Source organism: Dendronephthya gigantea, unplaced genomic scaffold (genome assembly GCF_004324835.1).
Source record: "Dendronephthya gigantea isolate DGI-Jeju-01 unplaced genomic scaffold, DenGig_1.0 000019F, whole genome shotgun sequence".
Classification (NCBI taxonomy): Eukaryota; Metazoa; Cnidaria; class Anthozoa; order Malacalcyonacea; family Nephtheidae; genus Dendronephthya; species Dendronephthya gigantea.
The window spans coordinates 69,000-87,967 of record NW_021163029.1 but is presented as its reverse complement, the minus strand read 5'-3'; the positions used below and the strand labels follow the sequence as shown (position 1 = coordinate 87,967).

Here is an 18,968-nt window from a genome sequence, read left to right as displayed (position 1 = left end):
GTCGAAAACATCGCGAACATATCTAAGCATTATACTTTTATCACATTCCATGTGTGCCACCAAAAATCTGCTATTCGCTTGAGGTAAAATCAATGGACAATAACAATAGACTATTGCAATTAGACTATAACGAGTACTTCATGTTACGCATATGATTATGGCATATAATACGATTCTACTGTACCGTCATACTGCTCCAAATCACTGATGCATAAACCATGTTTCAACACGCACACAAGCGATATCAATAGGTAATTTTTTTAGATAATTAAAATTAAATACAAAATAAACTTCCAGTGTCCGTGTGGAAAAACATTGTGGTCAATTTCTGAATTTTTCACGTGTTCTTTTTCTTTTCCGTAGGCTCATGTTCACGTAATACTTCATGCTTTCCCCTAATGCAGCATACTAAATCAGTAAATGTCTCAAATCTAGTACCCTATACAAAGACTTTCAACCATTCCAACACACCGGGAGGATGGGGTCGAAACGATGTACTCTAAAAAACGTAACGAAATTTAAACTAGTTCCTATTGTGAGCTCAACGGACACGATTGAAAAAAATGCAAAAATGGCTGCTGCTACGCTGCATCTATTATTGTAAATAGAACCGGATGTAAATAGAACCGGATGTGAATAGAACCGGAAGTTAGATCTTAGATCATAGTTTTGATTGACATTTAACTTTAACGTTAGGAGAAAAAGCGGCAACTTCGATCTCGGACAGAAAAGTCAAACTGTTATTAAAAGCTAACCTGATATTTAAGATATAAGCTAACCTGAAACGATGTAGCTGAGATGTAAACGTGGAAGCCCCACAGAAGTGAGTACAGATGATATGTTTTGTAAATAGAGATACACATTAACGTCATAACGGTCATAATATTATTTCATTTTAGATCGAATAAAAAATATTATACGATTCGGTGTAAACCACGTTTATTCAAGGCTGTCGCGCTCGGAGCGCTCCATCATTCGATTTCTATGTAGACAAATAATAAACTCATCAAAGAGTGCGACGAGCTAGGCACAGAACGGTTCATATTTACAGCTACAATGTCCGAAAATAATACATCAAAGGAAGCTAAGATCGGGCGTCGAAACGCTAAAGCGGCGTTAACTAGAGCGGGGAAAGCATTGAGATATGCACTACAGGAAAGGCGACCGGCTGAAGAGATTAGACAATCGCTTACCAAGCTGCAAGAAGCATACGAGAAGTTGATAATTAAGCATGAAAATTTCACAAAATTAATCGAGGACGATGTGGAGTTCGAACGGGAAGAAGCATGGTTAGAAGAATGCCAGGACATGTTTATGAAATGTGAAACAGAGGGCAATTTGCATTTAGAAAGTATCGAGAAACAGAAGGAAGAAAGTTTACCAGCCGTGCAACCTGTCGGAAGCGACACTCAAAACGAAAATACAGTGCAACAAAGTGAGAATAATAACGATGAGTTGGTGACGGCCGCTGAAAACGACGATCAGCAGGCCTCAAGCGCACCCCCGACCAGACGAGAAGCTGGTGCGATGGGGGGAGATTCACCCACTGATAACAGCACATGTGCGTTTAAAATGCAAAAACCAAAGATGCCTAGATTTTCGGGAGACGTAAGAGAGTACGCGATATTTAGGTCAGATTTCAAGCACGCCATCGAAACTAAATACTCCAAACGTGATGCTATAACATTTCTACGAACATGTTTGGACGGAAAACCGCTTGAGTTAATTAGAGGTATTGGCACTAACTATGACGCAGCGTGGGAGTACTTGGAGTCGATCTATGGAGACCCCAGAGTAGTATCAGATACAATCATGCAAGATATTGTTAAGTTTAAAGCGCTCAACGATGACGAGGATGCCAGATTTTGCGAACTAGTAAATTTAGTAAAGAGAAGCTATAATACGCTGAAGGAGGTGGGTTTGCCGAATGATATGGACAACAGCCATGTACTAGCAATTATCGAAAACAAGATGTGCTGTGACGACCGAAGTCTGGTCACGTGATCTTGAGAAAAGGAGCGAACAAGCAACGCTGCATGGTTTGATGACATGGATGAGTGTGGAGATGAAGTCTAGAATGAGAGCCTCTGCACCATTACAAACAAGCGGAAAGCATTCATTCCACCATGTAAAGAGATCGTTAGAAGGAGAAGACGGAAAGACGAGCTACCGTTGTTGGCTTTGCAAAACCTCATTACACTGGCTAGATCAATGCCCCAAGTTTGCATCCCTCAGTCTAGACCAACGCCTACAACAAGCAAAGGAGAATCATGCCTGTTACAGTTGTTTGAAGAGGGCTGATAGAAATCACAAAATGTCGAACTGTTCTCGAAGGAAGCAATGCACAGAGAAAGAAAACGATGTCCAATGCGTCCATTTTCGCCATCCCCTTCTATACAGAAGCGCCAACCAACGAGCAATTATCACATCAGTGACAACAAACCAAGAAGCCCTACTTCCTGTGATTTCAGCTAATATCAGTGGAGAAAACAACCTGTATAAGCGGGGCAACGTACTTCTGGACTCGGGAGCGCAGTTGAGCCTGATACGACAAAAAACAGCGGAAAGTCTCGGCCTGACAGGCACAGACGTCTCCATTACATTGACAAAAGTTGGAGGTGAAGAGCAGGAGATCACAACGAAAGCATATAAAGTTCAAGTTGGCTCACCGGATAGCAAAACAAAGTTTGTCATAAAAGCAATCGGTATTCCTACTATCAGTGACGATATTTTAGGAACTGACACAAAGGAGATCGTAAGACAGCTAGAACTAAAGAAAAGGATTAATCGGGGTAAAGGACAAGTCGATATTCTTATCGGTATCGACCACCCTCGAATGCACACTGGAGAAACCAAGCAGGCGGGTGATTTGATAGCAAGAAAATCACCTTTAGGATGGGTTGTATTCGGAGCAAAACCAAGAGAGACAGTGCTAGCTAGCCAAATCTTCCATATCAAATACACAGCCCCTGTTGACTTATCAGAATTCTGGACTACAGAATCAATGGGAGTAGCAGTAAGATCATGCAGATGTACCACAAATAACCTCAGCCCGATCGAAATAGAAGAAGCAAAGAATATCGAGGATTTGTGCAAGAAAGTGGATAATCAATGGATGGTGTCATACCCCTGGAGGATTGACCCAAAGGAATTACCCGATAACAGAAATCAGGCAATGAGAAGACTCGAAGCGACAGAACGCAGACTCCAGAAGAACCAACAGTACGCGAAGGCCTACGATAAGCAAATAACAGAGATGAATGAACTGAAGTTTTCAAGAAAGCTTACAGAGAAAGAAATAAGGGAATATCAAGGTCCTGTTCATTACATAGCCCACCACTCCGTTCTTAAACCAGAAAGTAAAAGTACCCCACTCCGAATTATCTTTAATTCGTCTTCTGTATACCAAGGACGCTGCCTCAACCATTATTGGCTAAAGGGCCCAGATTTGCTGAATAACCTCTTTGGAGTGATCCTTCGGTTTAGAGAAAATAGAGTAGCCTTGAGTGCTGATATTTCCAAAATGTACCACAGAGTGCGCATTCTAATTGAAGATCAGCACGTGCACAGATTTTTATGGAGGAACATGCAAGTTGACAGACAACCTGATACGTACGCAATGAATGTCCTCACTTTTGGTGATAAACCGGCGCCGGCAATGGCGCAAATAGCACTAAAGAAGACGGCTGAAGAAGGCGAGACATCAAATCCAAGAGCAGCACGGACGGTGAAAGATAATACGTATATGGACGACATATTAGACTCAGTCGACACGGTGGAAGAAGCGAAAGAACTGTCCAGCTCAATTGATGTTATACTTGCGAACGGTGGTTTCAATGTGAAAGAATGGCGATCAAATGAAGATCTGCATAAAAACGTCCCGACACAACAAGTGGAGGAAATTCCGGTTTTGCAAGGAAAACCAGAAGAAAAGATGTTAGGGGTCGGCTGGAACAATGCGAACGATGTTCTTAAATACAAAGTTGAACCAAATATCCTCGATTCACAACCACCAAAGCTAACAAAGAGAAGAATTCTCAGCCAGATATCACGTGTATACGATCCGATAGGACTCACATCAGCGTTCCTTATCCGAGCGAAGGTGGGGATCCAAGAGTTATGGCAGAAAGGCATTGGCTGGGATGACGAGCTCTCGACTGAATCTCGAGAACAATGGGTATCATTCTTCGAAGAAATGAAGCAGTTAAGCGACATCGTCTTGGAGAGATGTTTATGTCCATTTATCACCGTTGAGCTTCCGACACTTTGTGTCTTTGCGGATGCATCCCGTTGTGCATTCGGAACGTGCGCATATATTAGAAACGTGGATTCGAGTGGTTCAATCGAAGTGAGATTTGTCGCCGCTAAGTCGCGAGTGGCACCACTGAAGGAGCTAAGTATTCCGAGACTCGAACTTCAGGCGGCAGTATTAGCAAGTAGACTATGTAAGAGTATACAAGAAGAAACACGAGTGGAATTTGAAGAAATCATTCTGTTTACGGACAGCACAATCACATTGGCTTGGATCCGTAGCAAAGAGAGACGTTTCAAGCCGTTCGTATCAAACAGAGTCGGGGAGATACAAAGCAATGTACAGCCCTGTCAATGGAGACATATCCCAAGTGAACACAATGTAGCAGACGATGTCTCTCGCGGGATAAAAGCATCTGAATTATCTGGTAGATGGAAAGAAGGCCCAGAATTCCTACGCAGACCCAAAGAGGAATGGCCACAAGAAGATCTGAAACCAGATGTCATTGAAATCGAGAAAGAAGTTAGGAAGAAACAGATGGTGGCGTCAGCAGCAGTAACAAAGAGTGTTATCGATTGCAACACATATTCGAGTTGGAAGAAGTTAGTTAGAGTCACGTCATGGGTACTACGACTGAAGAGTAACTTACTCTCGAGAATGAAGCGTGACGATGGAGCCAGACAAGGACCGCTGACAGCAGAGGAACTTGAACTTGGTCGCATTTATTGGATCAAATTGGCCCAGATGAGCTTGAAAGAGAGGCTGAAACGAAACGACTTCAAGGCATTGTCCCCATTCGTTGATCCTGGGAGCATTATACGAGTTGGAGGACGCGTGGATAACGCTGTCGTTTCTTACGAAACGAGGCATCCTGCCTTGTTACCATATCATCACAGAATATCTCGTCTCATTACCGAAGAAGCCCACCGGTGTGGACATTCGGGAATTGCAACAACAACAGCCAAAACAAGACGAATGTATTGGATAATAAGAGCCCACGACCTCGCTAAAGCTGTCAAGTACAAGTGTGTCGTTTGCAAAGCAATGGAACCCAAAGCGGAGTCTCATCAATTTATGGCTAATCTACCACCTCAACGTCTAGCCCCACAATCACCACCATTTCATTATACATCATGTCTAAATGCGCGTGCCGTCTACCTGGAGATAGCAACAGACTGTACTGCAATGGAGTTTATTCAAACTCTCAGAAGATTCTTTGCGATCAGAGGTTATCCCGCACTGATCCTGAGTGATAACGGCACAAATCTGGTCGGTGCGGTTACAGAACTTAGAAAGATGATTAAGGTAAGAAGAAACTCCATGAATATTGTGCGGACAAAGGAATTCAATGGAAGTTCACGACGTCAGGTGCCCCACACCAAAACGGGTGTGCAGAATCCCTAATAAAGAGTTGTAAACGAGCATTAAAGATAGCGATTGGTGATCAGGTCCTCACACCTTTCGAACTGTACACATGTTTCTTAGAAGTGGGAAATCTCGTGAATCAACGCCCCATCGGTCGTGTCCCAAATGACCCCGATGACGGGTCTTACATCTGTCCCAATGATTTGCTTCTCGGACGGGCGTCGCCACGTGCGCCCCAAGGTCCCTTTGAGGAAAGCAGGAATCCCAGACGTAGAGTCGAATTTGTACAGAAGATCGTTAACTCGTTTTGGAAGCGATGGGTTAGGGACGTATTCCTCCTACTGGTACCGCGGAAGAAGTGGAACGTAGAGAAACGAAATGTTAAAATCGACGACTTCGTAATCGTAGCGGATAACAACGCAGTGAGGGGAAATTGGATCAGCGGAAGAATAATCGAAGTTTATCCAGGACAAGACGGGAGAGTGAGAAACGTGAAAGTGAAAACACCTACAGGAGAATATTCAAGACCGATCACAAAGATCGTGGTGATCCAGCCAGCAGAAGGCGATGACAATGAAAAGTTAAGAGAATAAGTATTTCATTGGGGGGAGAATGCTACGCTGCATCTATTACAATATGGCAGCACGATACGGAGTAACTCCTGTTATATGGTTAATTTTCTGCCTTGTTAATGGGATGTTGTTGCTAAATATTAGAAAAGATACTGTAGTGGTTAATATTGAAAGAATATGGGTGTATAATGGGCTGTTATTTGCTGAAGACAGTGAAGTTCTGGCTCGTTTTGTATGGTATCGTCCGATTAAAGCTACGGCAATAAAATGGACTAAGGTACAATCGAAGTTTAATATCAATATTCCTGTCAGTAAAACAAGTAAACACGGGCAAACGACCATGGCTCTTCCGGATAAGTTGTTTGTTATAGATCTTACTATTTATTTGGATGTTCAAAAGAATCCTGGTCCTGAAATAGAAACTTCATTTGCTAGACGGAATGTGACTCAAATGCATTTGACTTTACCGGCAGGTAATGAGGAAGTAATTAACAGTCAGATGAACCACGTTTTGGCATCTGAAATGCTTAATGAAAGGCCATACATTCATCGAGTACATGAAAAAACATTGCTTACATTTGGAATACATCGAATTCCTACATTATATACAACAAGTAGACGGCATGAGTCTCGTCCTAAGAATTATGGTGCTAATCTCAATAATCTTATAAATATTAAACTTAATAGTGATCATGGTACTGAGACTATGGATAGTAATCGTTTACATATTGCTTTACTTAATGTCCGGTCCTTAAACAACAAAGCTCTATTTCTAAAAGATTGGGTTGTTGAACATCAAATAGACTTATTGGCTATAACTGAAACTTGGTTGGATTTGGATTATCGATCGGAAAATACAATAAATGAACTTTGCCCCAAGGGGTATGCAATGATGCATATCCCGCGAAATGGTTGCCAAGGAGAAGGTGTAGGCCTATTGTATAATAAACTTTATAAAATGGAATTGCAAAGAATGGTTAATTATTCATTTTTTGAGTACATGGAAACTTTGCTCAGATCACCTGCAACTGCTCTAAGAATTGTTGTACTATACCGACCTCCTCCATCTACAAAAAATGGGATCACGACGGCTGTGTTTTTCAAAGAATTCTCTGAGCTACTTGAGCGATTAGTAACATCCAGTGGTAATCTCATTTTACTGGGAGATTTTAATTTCCATGTTGATGATGAAACAAACATACAAGCAGCTACATTTCTTGATTTACTTGATTCTCATAATCTAATACAACATGTTAGAGGACCGACTCATAAAGATAATCGCACCCTTGACTTGGTCATCACTAGAGAATATGAAAACATAATTCACAACTGGTCAATTTCGAATCCTTATCTATCTGATCATGAAGCTATTCATATGAAACTCTCCCTTGATAAACCTCGTCTACCAAGACTTAAAAAACTATACCGCAAATTACGGAGTGTTGATACTACTTCTTTTCGAAATGATGTTATTAAATCTACCCTCTTTTCTGCGCCGGCAAGTAATGTTGATGAACTATGTGATCAGTATGAAAGTGAATTGGGCAAGATCGTTAATTTTCATGCTCCTTTAAAGACGTGTTTGATATCCTCACGACCGTCAGTGCCATGGTATTCTGAAGAAATCTCTGTAGAAAAAATGTAAACGACGTCAGCTTGAAAGACGCTGGCGTAAATCTGGATTGGAAATTGATAAAAAGAATCATGCAAACCAATGCAGAAGGGTTAGGGAACTCATTAAATCGTCGAATATGAACTACTATTCTTCCATTATTGTTGAAAACAAATATAATTTTAAGATTTTATTTAGTACAATTGATCGAATGTTACACTGCACTCCAGAAAAACATTACCCTATATGTAGCTCCACTGCTGAGCTGTGTAACAAGTTTGCAGATTTTTTTACACAAAAGATTATGACCATAAGGCAACATCTGGATGTAGTGCCAAGAGCTGACTTCTTGAAATACGAACAATTTGATAAAGCTACCATCAATTGTGAGTTGACTGATTTTTCTTCAACGTCAGATGAGGAACTTGCTGGGTTGGTGAAGAAGATTGCATCCAAATCATGCTGTCTTGATCCTATACCAGCATTACTTCTTCAGTATTGTATTGGTGATTTATTGCCTTTCATTAGGAGAGTAGTGAATATGTCATTTGATAAATCTGTAGTACCTACAACCATGAAGAAGGCAGTACTATGTCCCTCATTGAAGAAAGTATCATTGGATTTTGAGGATTTTTCTAATTTTAGGCCAGTTTCAAATTTGAAGTTTTTGTCGAAAGTTACGGAGAAGGTTGCAGCAGTACGCTTATGGGACTATCTTGATGAAAATGGCTTAAATGAGACCTTCCAGTCAGCATACAAGAAACATCATAGCTGTGAAACAGCATTAACACGTGTACAGAATGATATATTAACAGCTATTGATAATAAGCAATGTGTTGCACTATTACTTCTAGATCTATCAGCGGCTTTTGACACGGTTGACCATGACATTTTGTTACACAGACTGCGATCTAAATTTGGCATCAAAGGAAAGGCTTATGAATGGTTTCGTTCATATCTAACAAATCGGACACAATCGGTCAGGATTAATGATACTGATTCACCAATTTGCCCCCTGGTTTGTGGAGTCCCACAGGGTTCAGTTTTGGGGCCCATGTTATTTTTATTATATGTGTTACCTTTGGGAGATATAATAAGGAAACATGATATGTCATTTCATCAATATGCAGATGATAACCAACTGTACACCACGTTTGCGTGTGATGATGATGATGAGCTTTATTCTGTCACTTCTCGAGTGGAACACTGTCTTGCTGACATCACTAATTGGATGACTTGTAATAAACTTAAATTAAACCCAGATAAAACGGACTTTTTAATTTTTCATTCCACATATAGACTGATGTCTTTGTGGCCATCTATCACTGTTGGAAATGAAATTATAGAACCCAAAGATAAAGCAAAAAACATTGGGGTAACATTTGATACTACCTTAACAATGTCACATCATATAAAGGATGTAGTTAAAGGAGCATTTTATCATCTTAGAAATATCGCTAAAATCAGAAACTACATTGATGCAGATACTACAGAAGTTCTTGTGCATGCCTTTGTCACTTCAAAGCTTGACTTTTGTAACTTACTTTTTTATGGTCTCCCGAAGTATGAAATTAATAAGCTACAAAATGTTCAGAATGCGGCAGCCAGAGTCATAGCTGGTCTGCGGAAATATGACCATATTACTCCAACTCTCAAGAAGCTTCACTGGTTACCAGTACAACAAAGAATAATTTTTAAGATTAACCTAATGTGCTTCAAAATAATGAATAACATGGCACCGAAATATCTACAAGATCTCTTATGTCGCCATAAGCCGACAAGGTGTCTTCGGTCCTCTTCTGATAAATGGCGTTTCACAGAACAACGCTATAATTTAAAGACATATGGATACAGGGCTTTTTCAATTGCAGCACCAAGAATCTGGAACATGCTCCCAATGGATATTAGAGCAATTAATAAGATTAACAGTTTTAAAACTGCCTTGAAAACTCATCTTTTTAAGCAAACTTATGACATTAGTTTTAATTAAAATTTTTAGGTATCCTAGTTAAGATACACATTATTAATACTTTTAATATGTATTTAGCATCTTACTTATTCATATGAATTCTGTAAAGATGTTGTAAAGCGCTTAGAACAGTAATGTATAGGCGCTATATAAGTATTATTATTATTATATTATTATTGTAAATAGAACCGGATGTAAATAGAACCGGATGTGAATAGAACCGGAAGTTAGATCTTAGATCATAGTTTTGATTGACATTTCAAACTGTTATTAAAAGCTAACCTGATATTTAAGATATAAGCTAACCTAAAACGATGTAGCTGAGATGTAAACGTGGAAGCCCCACAGAAGTGAGTACAGATGATATGTTTTGTAAATAGAGAAACACATTAACGTTATAACGGTCATAATATTATTTATCTTTAGATCGAACAAAAATTATTATACATTTCGGTGTAAACCACGTTTATTCAAGGCTGTCGCGCTCGGAGCGCTCCAGCTGCCATTAACGCACGAGTTGTATTGCGCAGGCTGCGTAATAGAAAATAACTACTGTTGCATGTTGTTTATCTTTCTACGTTTATATTTTTATCTTTTTAACGATTACGTTTGCGATTGAAAAAAAAGGAACAGAAGTATAAGAAAAACCTTTGGGTTAGAAAGATTTTCTAAGAGAAAGAGGAGAAGAGTGAGTACTACATACTGGTTCGGGAAATGGAATAAATTAATAAGGAGTATTTTTTAAAACATTTCGTATGAGTCCAAAAACTTTCGAACGTCTGTTGTAATGGGTGGCTCCTTTATTAGCAAAATAATCACTTACGTAGTGTGGAATCTCCTGCAGAAAGGTTATGCGTCATCTTGCATTACATTTGCGGAAAGCACGTCGTCATTCAAGCTCCGCCGCGGTGTGATTCAGAGTATTTTAATTATAAAAAACACACAGCATTGTATTACTACTTGTATGCAATGCAAATTATAAATTTATCTTAATAGATGTAGGTGATAATAGTCTGCAAAGCGACAGTGGGGTTTACACGAATAGCAATATGCTATTGACAAAAATCTACTAGATCTTTCCTCTCCTGAAAACTCCGCTTCAGCAAAATCCTTACGTATTTGTAGCAGACGATGCGTGTTCATTAAAAACGTACGTGCTTAAGCTCTATCCTGGCAATATCACAGAATTTTCCCGGAGAATATACAACTACAGATTATACTAGTTAACCCCCCCCCCATATAGCGAGGAAAACACGCAACGTCTGCATTTTTGGTGTTGTTTCGTTGGGTCCACGCGTAGGGTTTGTGATAACATCGGAAATGTTCGTAAAAGGCCGAGTAGCTCCTGATGGGTGTGTTCTGGGTATGTTGCATGGGGTCCACGCGTGGGGTTTGTCATGACTTAGGAAATGGTCGGAAAAGGCCGATTAGTTCCCTATGATGGAATTGGACGGGTTTGGAAATGTTCGCCGGTAGATGGGCGATGCACCTGAAGAGTCGTTCAGTGACCAGTCTAATGTTTCAAAGGCATTGAAAAATCTAAATCAAAGTGAAAAACAAACCAGCAAAGATTCTGAAATCGGCTCAAACCAGGATGAATCACATACGGAATTTGAAAATTTGCATAAAGAGTCTGTTGATCTGCATACAGTGACAGCGCAAACAAACTTTCGAAATTGGCACAATCCCTCCAAAAGCAGCGATCGGGAGTCAATCGTTCGATTGAATTCGAAATTTGAGCAATTTTCTGAAAGTGTGTCTGGCAAACTGCAGAACCTAACAGATGAGATTAACCACATCAAAGAAAACAAGCCCTACTCTATCCTGGTCTTAGAGAACGTAATTAACGATCTAAAGAAAGATAAGCTTGATCTATGTAAAAAGAACGACGAACTAAGGGCACAAAATGCTGATATGATTCATACTATATCAGATCTGAAAATAGCTAACAAGAATCTGGAGAGTGAAAAAAACAGCTTATTGACAGCCCTGAAATTAATCCATAACGACCATCAACAAAGAAAAGAGGGCGAAAATATTGTTCAGTTGGTCTGCGAAACAAAAGAGGGAAGTGAAGTCACTCAACCAAATAAGCCTAATGGCAAGAAAAAAAAACAAAGGAAGAATAAAGACGGTGAAACAACGCAGCAATCAAGTAATCATTTGAATGACCATGTCACTTCACCGGATCTCAACCAAGCAGCCCCAGATGCGTCATTGCCTCGTGGCCCTTCATCGCATTCTGACCTTCCATCGCCTCCTAACGCTTCAACAGCAATACCAAAAACGAGTAAACCTACCGCTAGTGCTAATGACGAACGCGCCAAGGATCAATCTCCAAATAAGAGTAAGGAGAAAGACGTTGTGGTGATTGCCGGCGATTCGTTAGTAAAGAATATGGTCGGTGCATATATGAGCAAAGAGGATCCTGAACACTATTATGTTGTAAAAGCATTCTCAGGTGCAACTGTCACCGATATGGAAGATTTTATCAAACCTATTACTCGGAAGTCACCGAACAAAGTTATTATTCATGTTGGCACAAACGACCTGAAGAAAAATTCTACTCCAAGAGTCATTGCTGATTCCATTATAAATCTGACGACTCAGATTAAAGAGAGACTCGCCAATATACAACGGTAGGTGTATCAGCGTTGTTAGTAAGAAATGATGCCCCGAATCTAGCCACTAAAGTAAAGCAAGTAAACTTCATTTTGGATAATTATTGTCGTATGAACAAGATTCCTTTCTTACGAAACGCTAATATCAACCATAGTCATCTGAACAAAAGAGGGGTGCATTTAAACAAATTAGGTAGCTTATCTTTACAAAATAATTTTATTGAATTTTCAAATAATTTAGATAGTAATTGACATGATACCGTGTCGTTTAGAGCTGATGCTTAGTAATTAATACGCAATCTTCGCAAACTACTAGTTCTAAAGTCTAAACCTGCATTTACCTAAAATGAGTGGCTTTAAACTTGCATCACTTAATATTACTAGCTTAGTTAAGCATATCGATGAGTTGAGAGTCTATCTAACTGATAACATGATTGATGTATTGGCCATTAATGAGACAAGGCTTGATTCTATGGTTAGTGATAATGAAGTGCACATAAATGGCTATGAAATTGTTCGTCGGGATAGAAACACAAACGGTAGATATGGGGGAGGTGTTGTTTTTATATTCGCAGCTGTATTAATTTTTCAGTTCGCCACGACTTGTCATTTGATCAATTGGAAAATTTGTGCATTTTAATCAACAAACCTAAATCCAAGCCTTTTCTCGTAGCAACCTGGTACAGACCACCAAATTCGACTCTGGCTAAATTTCATTTGTTTGAATCTCTATTAGAGATAATTGACGCCGAAAATATCGAGTATTATCTATTGGGTGACTTGAACTGTGATTTGAGCTCTAGTGTCTTGGATCATAGTTCAAGATTGCTCATGGATACTGCTGAATTATACAATCTTTCTCAATTGATAAATGAACCGACTCGGATTACAAGTCATTCTTCTACACTAATTGATCACATTTTTACAAACGCTCCTGATAAAGTTGTTTGCTCTGGTGTCTCTCACGTGAGTATAAGCGATCACAGTCTCATTTACGCCTTTCGAAAACTATCTGTAGGCTCATCTAGCAGAGGCCACTCCACTATTTGCTACAGAAACTTTAGAAATTTCGACTCTATTAAATTTCGTAACGATATTAGTCTCCTAGACTGGACCTATATTAATGAGTTTGAAAATCCTAATGATATGTGGCACGCTTGGAAATCTACATTCAACTCTGTTGTAGAAAAACATGCTCCGTTACGCACAAAACGTGTCAAAGCTTTCAAATCACCTTGGATTACGCCTTATTTAAAAGCCAAAATGCATGAAAGAGATATTCAAAAGATTAAAGCAGTTCGTTCCAACAATCCTTTCGATTGGTGCTTGTTTAAAAAAATGCGTAATGCTGTAAATCAAGAAATCTCTAAAGCTAAAGAAAGCTACTTCAAAAAGGCATTTTGTGAAAATAAATACAATCCAAAAAAGACCTGGAATATCATCAATGAACTTACATCTAGGAATCAAAAACGTTCTCATATTAATGAAATTGATCTGAATGGAGACATTATTAACGATTCTAATGAAATTGCTGATGCTTTTAATGAACATTTTTCTAATATTGGACCTAAACTTGCCGATAAAATATGCTCTAGTGAAACGAACCGGTCATATATCGATTTTTTACCGTCCCAAAATGATAATGTCTCTTTCCATCTTAAAGAAACTAATCAGTCATTGGTTTTCACGCTCTTATCCAGGTTGAGTAGATCAAAAGCAACAGGCTTGGATAAAATATCTTCTAGATTACTTCGAGAATGCCCAGATTTAATCGCGGAGTCGCTTACTCTTATTTTTAATCGTTCCATTACTACAGGTATATTTCCGAATGAGTGGAAATGTGCTAAAGTCGTTCCCATACACAAACAAGGAAAACGGAACTGTGTCGATAACTATAGACCGATTTCGATTGTACCTGTCATTGCCAAGGTTTTCGAAAGGATTATATATGATCAATTGCAACTTTATCTATCTCAAAATAAATTGCTAACTAATTGCCAGTCAGGTTTTCGTGGTCTACATTCAACTGTTACTGCTCTTCTTGAAGCCACTAATGAATGGGCCTACAACATTGACCATGGAAATGTCAATGCTGTTATGTTCCTTGACCTCAAGAAAGCTTTTGATACTGTAGATCATGAAATTCTGCTAGGTAAACTGAATGCATACGGCATTAATGGAATTGCTGGTAATTGGTTTAGATCTTACCTTAATGGGCGGGAACAAAAGTGTTTTCTTAATGGTCATCTTTCGACTAGTCGCTTGCTTCGTTGCGGAGTACCGCAGGGCACTATATTAGGGCCAATTTTGTTTCTAATTTACATCAATGATCTACCAAACTGCCTTTCACATTCTCGGGCTCGGATGTTTGCTGATGATACCAGCTTGACTTATGCAAGTAATAATATTGATGACATTAACCATTGTTTTAACGAAGATCTTGCTAGTGTCAGTGAATGGCTCTCAGCGAACAGACTTACTTTAAATCAATCTAAAACCGAATTCATGTTAATCGGATCCTATCAAAGAATCGGTACATTTCAATCATCTCCTTCATTGGTGATTGATAATGTTCCAATTAGACAAGTCACTTTCACAAAATCTCTTGGTACATATATTGATGAAAATATGTCTTGGAAGATTCATATTAGAAAACTGTGCAAAAAAGTTGCCTCAGGTATAGGTGCTCTAAAACGTATAAGGCCTTTTGTTCCTCACTCCACACTGCGACTAATATACAACTGTTTAGTTCAACCCTACTTCGACTATTGCTCTGAGGTGTGGGATACTTGCGGTAGCACTCTCGCAGATAAACTACAAAAATTACAAAATCGAGCCGCCAGAGTTCTGACGTTTTCCAGCCATGATACAAACGCGGAATATCTGTTCGAAAAACTTGGCTGGAAAAGTCTCGCATCTCAGCGCAAAATTGCCAAAGCTACTATGGTATATAAATCGCTAAATGGTCTTGCACCAGATTATCTCTCTAAAATGTTTATTGATCGCAGTAGAATAACAAATTTCACGTTGAGAGACACCAATCGCAAATTAGCAGTACCGCAACCACGTACAAATTATTTGAAAAATAGCTTCAGCTATAGTGGTGCGGTGCTATGGAATTCTCTACCTAATGAACTACGACATGTTAATTCTTTGCGTAAATTCAGATCTGAATGCAACAGTTTTATTCGATAATTCCTTTTTATCTTAATTAAATTCACGGCACTAATGGAAAACAGGTATCTTACTTGTATTATAACTTGTATATGTATATGTATGTGTGTTCGTTTTTCTTGTATTTTACTTCATTTTTGTAAATCCTGATTAGTCTACCGTGATTAAATAAAAGTTTCAGTTCAGTTCAGTTCAGTTCAGTTCAGAAAACACAAATATGGAAACGATATTTACTTAATGTAGTTTATATGTTGAGATTCTTTATAAGGATTTTGAACGTCTGGCAACTCAGCAAAGCAACAACACAATGAGACAATTTTGTGGCATATAATTTGGGGCTGGAAGCGCTCGAAAAAAAGGTCTAGAGGCTCTAATTAACCTAAGTTTTTCCTAGAGGAACCGGAGGACCTCTAAGTTGCAGAGGGTGTGAGCCAGCTCTGTGCATGTTGTTCAGTGGGTTGAGACCTGATGATCTAGGGACTAGTATTAGTTATACTGAGACAGTAAGGGCGCTCAAAACCCGACAGAGCATGCAAAAACTGTAGGTTTTTCTAGAGGAACAGGTGGACCTGTAGATAACAAGGGAACAGGCGGACCGCTGTTCAGGTCGACTCAAATATTGTCTGACTGACCCATCGAGTCTCTAGGTCAGGTCATCAGGTCGCGTTTTCGACCAAAATGACCTGTATACAAATGCACTTCACGTGGTGAGGTGTTGTGCAGAAGGACAGCACTTCCTGCCACAGCACTTCCCGTGGCGGAATTATAGTCCTGCATGTCTTTCGACAGTTGAGAGGGTCCACCCGAAAATGTCTTTAAGACACAATCTTGCAAAGTCGGCCGGCAATTGTGTGTATGTGCGTCTTTGAACAAACAGATTCGAAGATATTGTGCAGTTGCCGCGGTAGCAAGACAGAACAAACATACGGCAGGCTATGAGTTTGCAGGAAGGATCCACATACACACAAAAGGGGGCTGGTATTATACAGACAATACAGCAAGGAAGCATAATGTTTGAGTTTAAAAGGTAGATATTAAAACAAAATTTTCAATGTTTGATTCTTGATCCTAATAACTATGAGAGGCGTAGAGTTTTTCGGCTAGTCCTTGCCCTTGAAGTAGATGACGTAGGTGCGATGTTAGGGTTACACGTGTAAGTGGGACACCTGATGCAAATTGGAACAGTGGACGAGTTGTTTGACGACGATGACTGGAGTAGATATGTTTTCATAACTCGAACCGGGCAGAGTTTATTACACGATGAGCCAATTGTTAAACGACATCCACGACGAAAAGGGTCGGTTTTGGAACGCTTGATCAAAACATCGTAATATTCCGCGTGGAGGATATTTGGGTAGAAAATAAAGTCATCGCGGGATAGGTGATCAAATGGAGAATTACACGTCAATTCACTACAGCGCAGGAAACTAAAAAGGCCAGAGTAAAGGCGGCCCAAAGCATCACATTGTCTAAACAGTCTGTAAACTGAGGACGTAGGGCAGAATGAAGGGACTCGAGTTCGGTCACAGTGATAGGCCGTCGATCCCGCAATTTTTCACCCTTGAGGCACTTCAGACCTTTCAGACTTTTCTAGTAATTGCATGCTCCCCATGTCGAATGGGATTTGAAAAATTACGTGGAGGTAAGACACGCTAGCTAAGTATGTTTTAACAGTTGAATATCAAACAGATTTGGATAGATGGCCGACGAAGTAGAGCAGGGTAAGTTCAGTCGCAGGCAGTAAAGATGAACAGGGTGTCACGATACCTTTTGCAAGTTGTTTTTCAAAGTACAAAGACCAATCGGTCGGAGTAAATCCATTATTCGGATAAATCCACGTCTTCTGATTGAGAATTTGGAGAACGGACTCGTTGTCACAAAAAAACACAATGCGTTTTGTTGCCCACTGGGCAGCCCAGGGACAACATGCAAGATGAATTGGGTAAAGCTTTTGCCATGCAATCGAAATACCAGTTTTGTTAGCGATATTTTGGCTGGGTAGCAACCGGCCCTGAAACCATCGTCCTGCTAAGTATCCACCAAAACCTATGGAACCAGCAGCATCGGTAAATAATTCAAGTGAGAGCGAGGGGGTCTGCCCGAGCTCAAGAAAGAGACTAATACTGTTCCAGTGTTTTAGATAAACTTCCCACATAGCTAAATCCTTATAAAAACCCGTGTTCAACTTCACAAAATGATAGGGCTGTTTAATACCACATGTAAGGGCAATCATGCGTCGGAGGAGCGTCCTGGGGCAATGACTCGGCATGCAAACTGAAGAATCCCAATAAGAGATCGAAGCTCTTTTAACTTACAGCAAGAGCGTTTTTGCTGTTACGCAAGAAGAGTCCTAGCCTGAGTTCAGCCAGCATGTGAGTCCAGCCAGCATGTGGATGGAATCAAGAGTAATCCCAAGAGATTCTAAGGTTTGGGTAGGAGCAAAAGTTTTTCCAGGTGCTATGGGGACATTCAGTTCAGTGAACAAACACAACAACTTACACAGCGAAGTCAGGCATAAAGCACGGGGGGCAGCCTCAGCGATAAAAAAATCGTCCAAAATATGTAGAACATTTGCAATACCTAATTTGTGTAGGAGAATCCATTCGTTCGGGCCTAGTTCAAGAAGGATTCTCATAGCGTTGTCAATTCGTACTGTAAAGAGTAATCTTCGGATGAAATATGAGCATTAACGCTAGTGGTTGATGATTTTGGATAGGAAAGGTGGAAAATGGTTCTCCATTTGGATGAATCCTTTATAGGGACAAGGCCCAAGGGGTAGATTTGGAAGTTCGTAAATGAAGGGTGGTGAAGGAGCCACAACTGTGTGGCCTTGTTTGACTTGGCCATAAGAGTCGTTTTAAGATTAGGTGAAACGAAGTGGTGACGGGGCACCTTATACCCAATTTTAAAACCCGCTCCAAATTCGCGATCTGGGTGGTTAGTTAGCATAGACTCCAGTTGATTAACGTTAATTGGTGTAATTGGTTTTAATCTATTGTTACGCAAAGCTTTATTGTGTTTAGAGATATGCATATAAAAATAGCTGTAAAAATAGGAATATCAAGAGCATGACAGGGATTAGTGAATGATTTTTGCCACAAGACGCCTGAGTAAGTATATTTTTCGGCCATTAGCAAACATTAATCGCCTTTCCCTTTCATGTATGACATATCGTGGGATTAAATAAGTAATAAGGTGAAAATATTTATGATCCTCTCAGAACTAATACCTGGACAAACAGTCTTAAGTCTTCACTTATCTTAATGGTTGCATTTTTATAAAAAAATGTGCGTGCTGTAGGCCATTCAAGTTCTTATGTCAATCAATTGTGTTAAAAATGTTGCTCGGTCAAGCATGTAATAGATTACGTCATCAAAAGTTCAATTCGATAAAATAAGAGTGA

At 39.7% G+C, this 18,968-nt stretch overlaps 1 protein-coding gene across 1 annotated transcript; it reads left to right on the top strand.

The window, feature by feature from the left end:
• Positions 1-2,314: 2,314 nt before the first annotated feature.
• LOC114521013 lies at positions 2,315-5,656 on the top strand. Its single transcript, XM_028541403.1, has one exon. The coding sequence runs from the start codon at positions 2,315-2,317 to the stop codon at positions 5,654-5,656; it is 3,342 nt and encodes a 1,113-aa protein (XP_028397204.1).
• The last annotated feature ends 13,312 nt before the right edge of the window (positions 5,657-18,968 follow it).

Bases quoted from the DNA above. Each gene is read 5' to 3' on its own strand.
- LOC114521013 (XM_028541403.1), top strand. From the start codon at position 2,315: ATGTCGAACTGTTCTCGAAGGAAGCAATGCACAGAGAAAGAAAACGAT.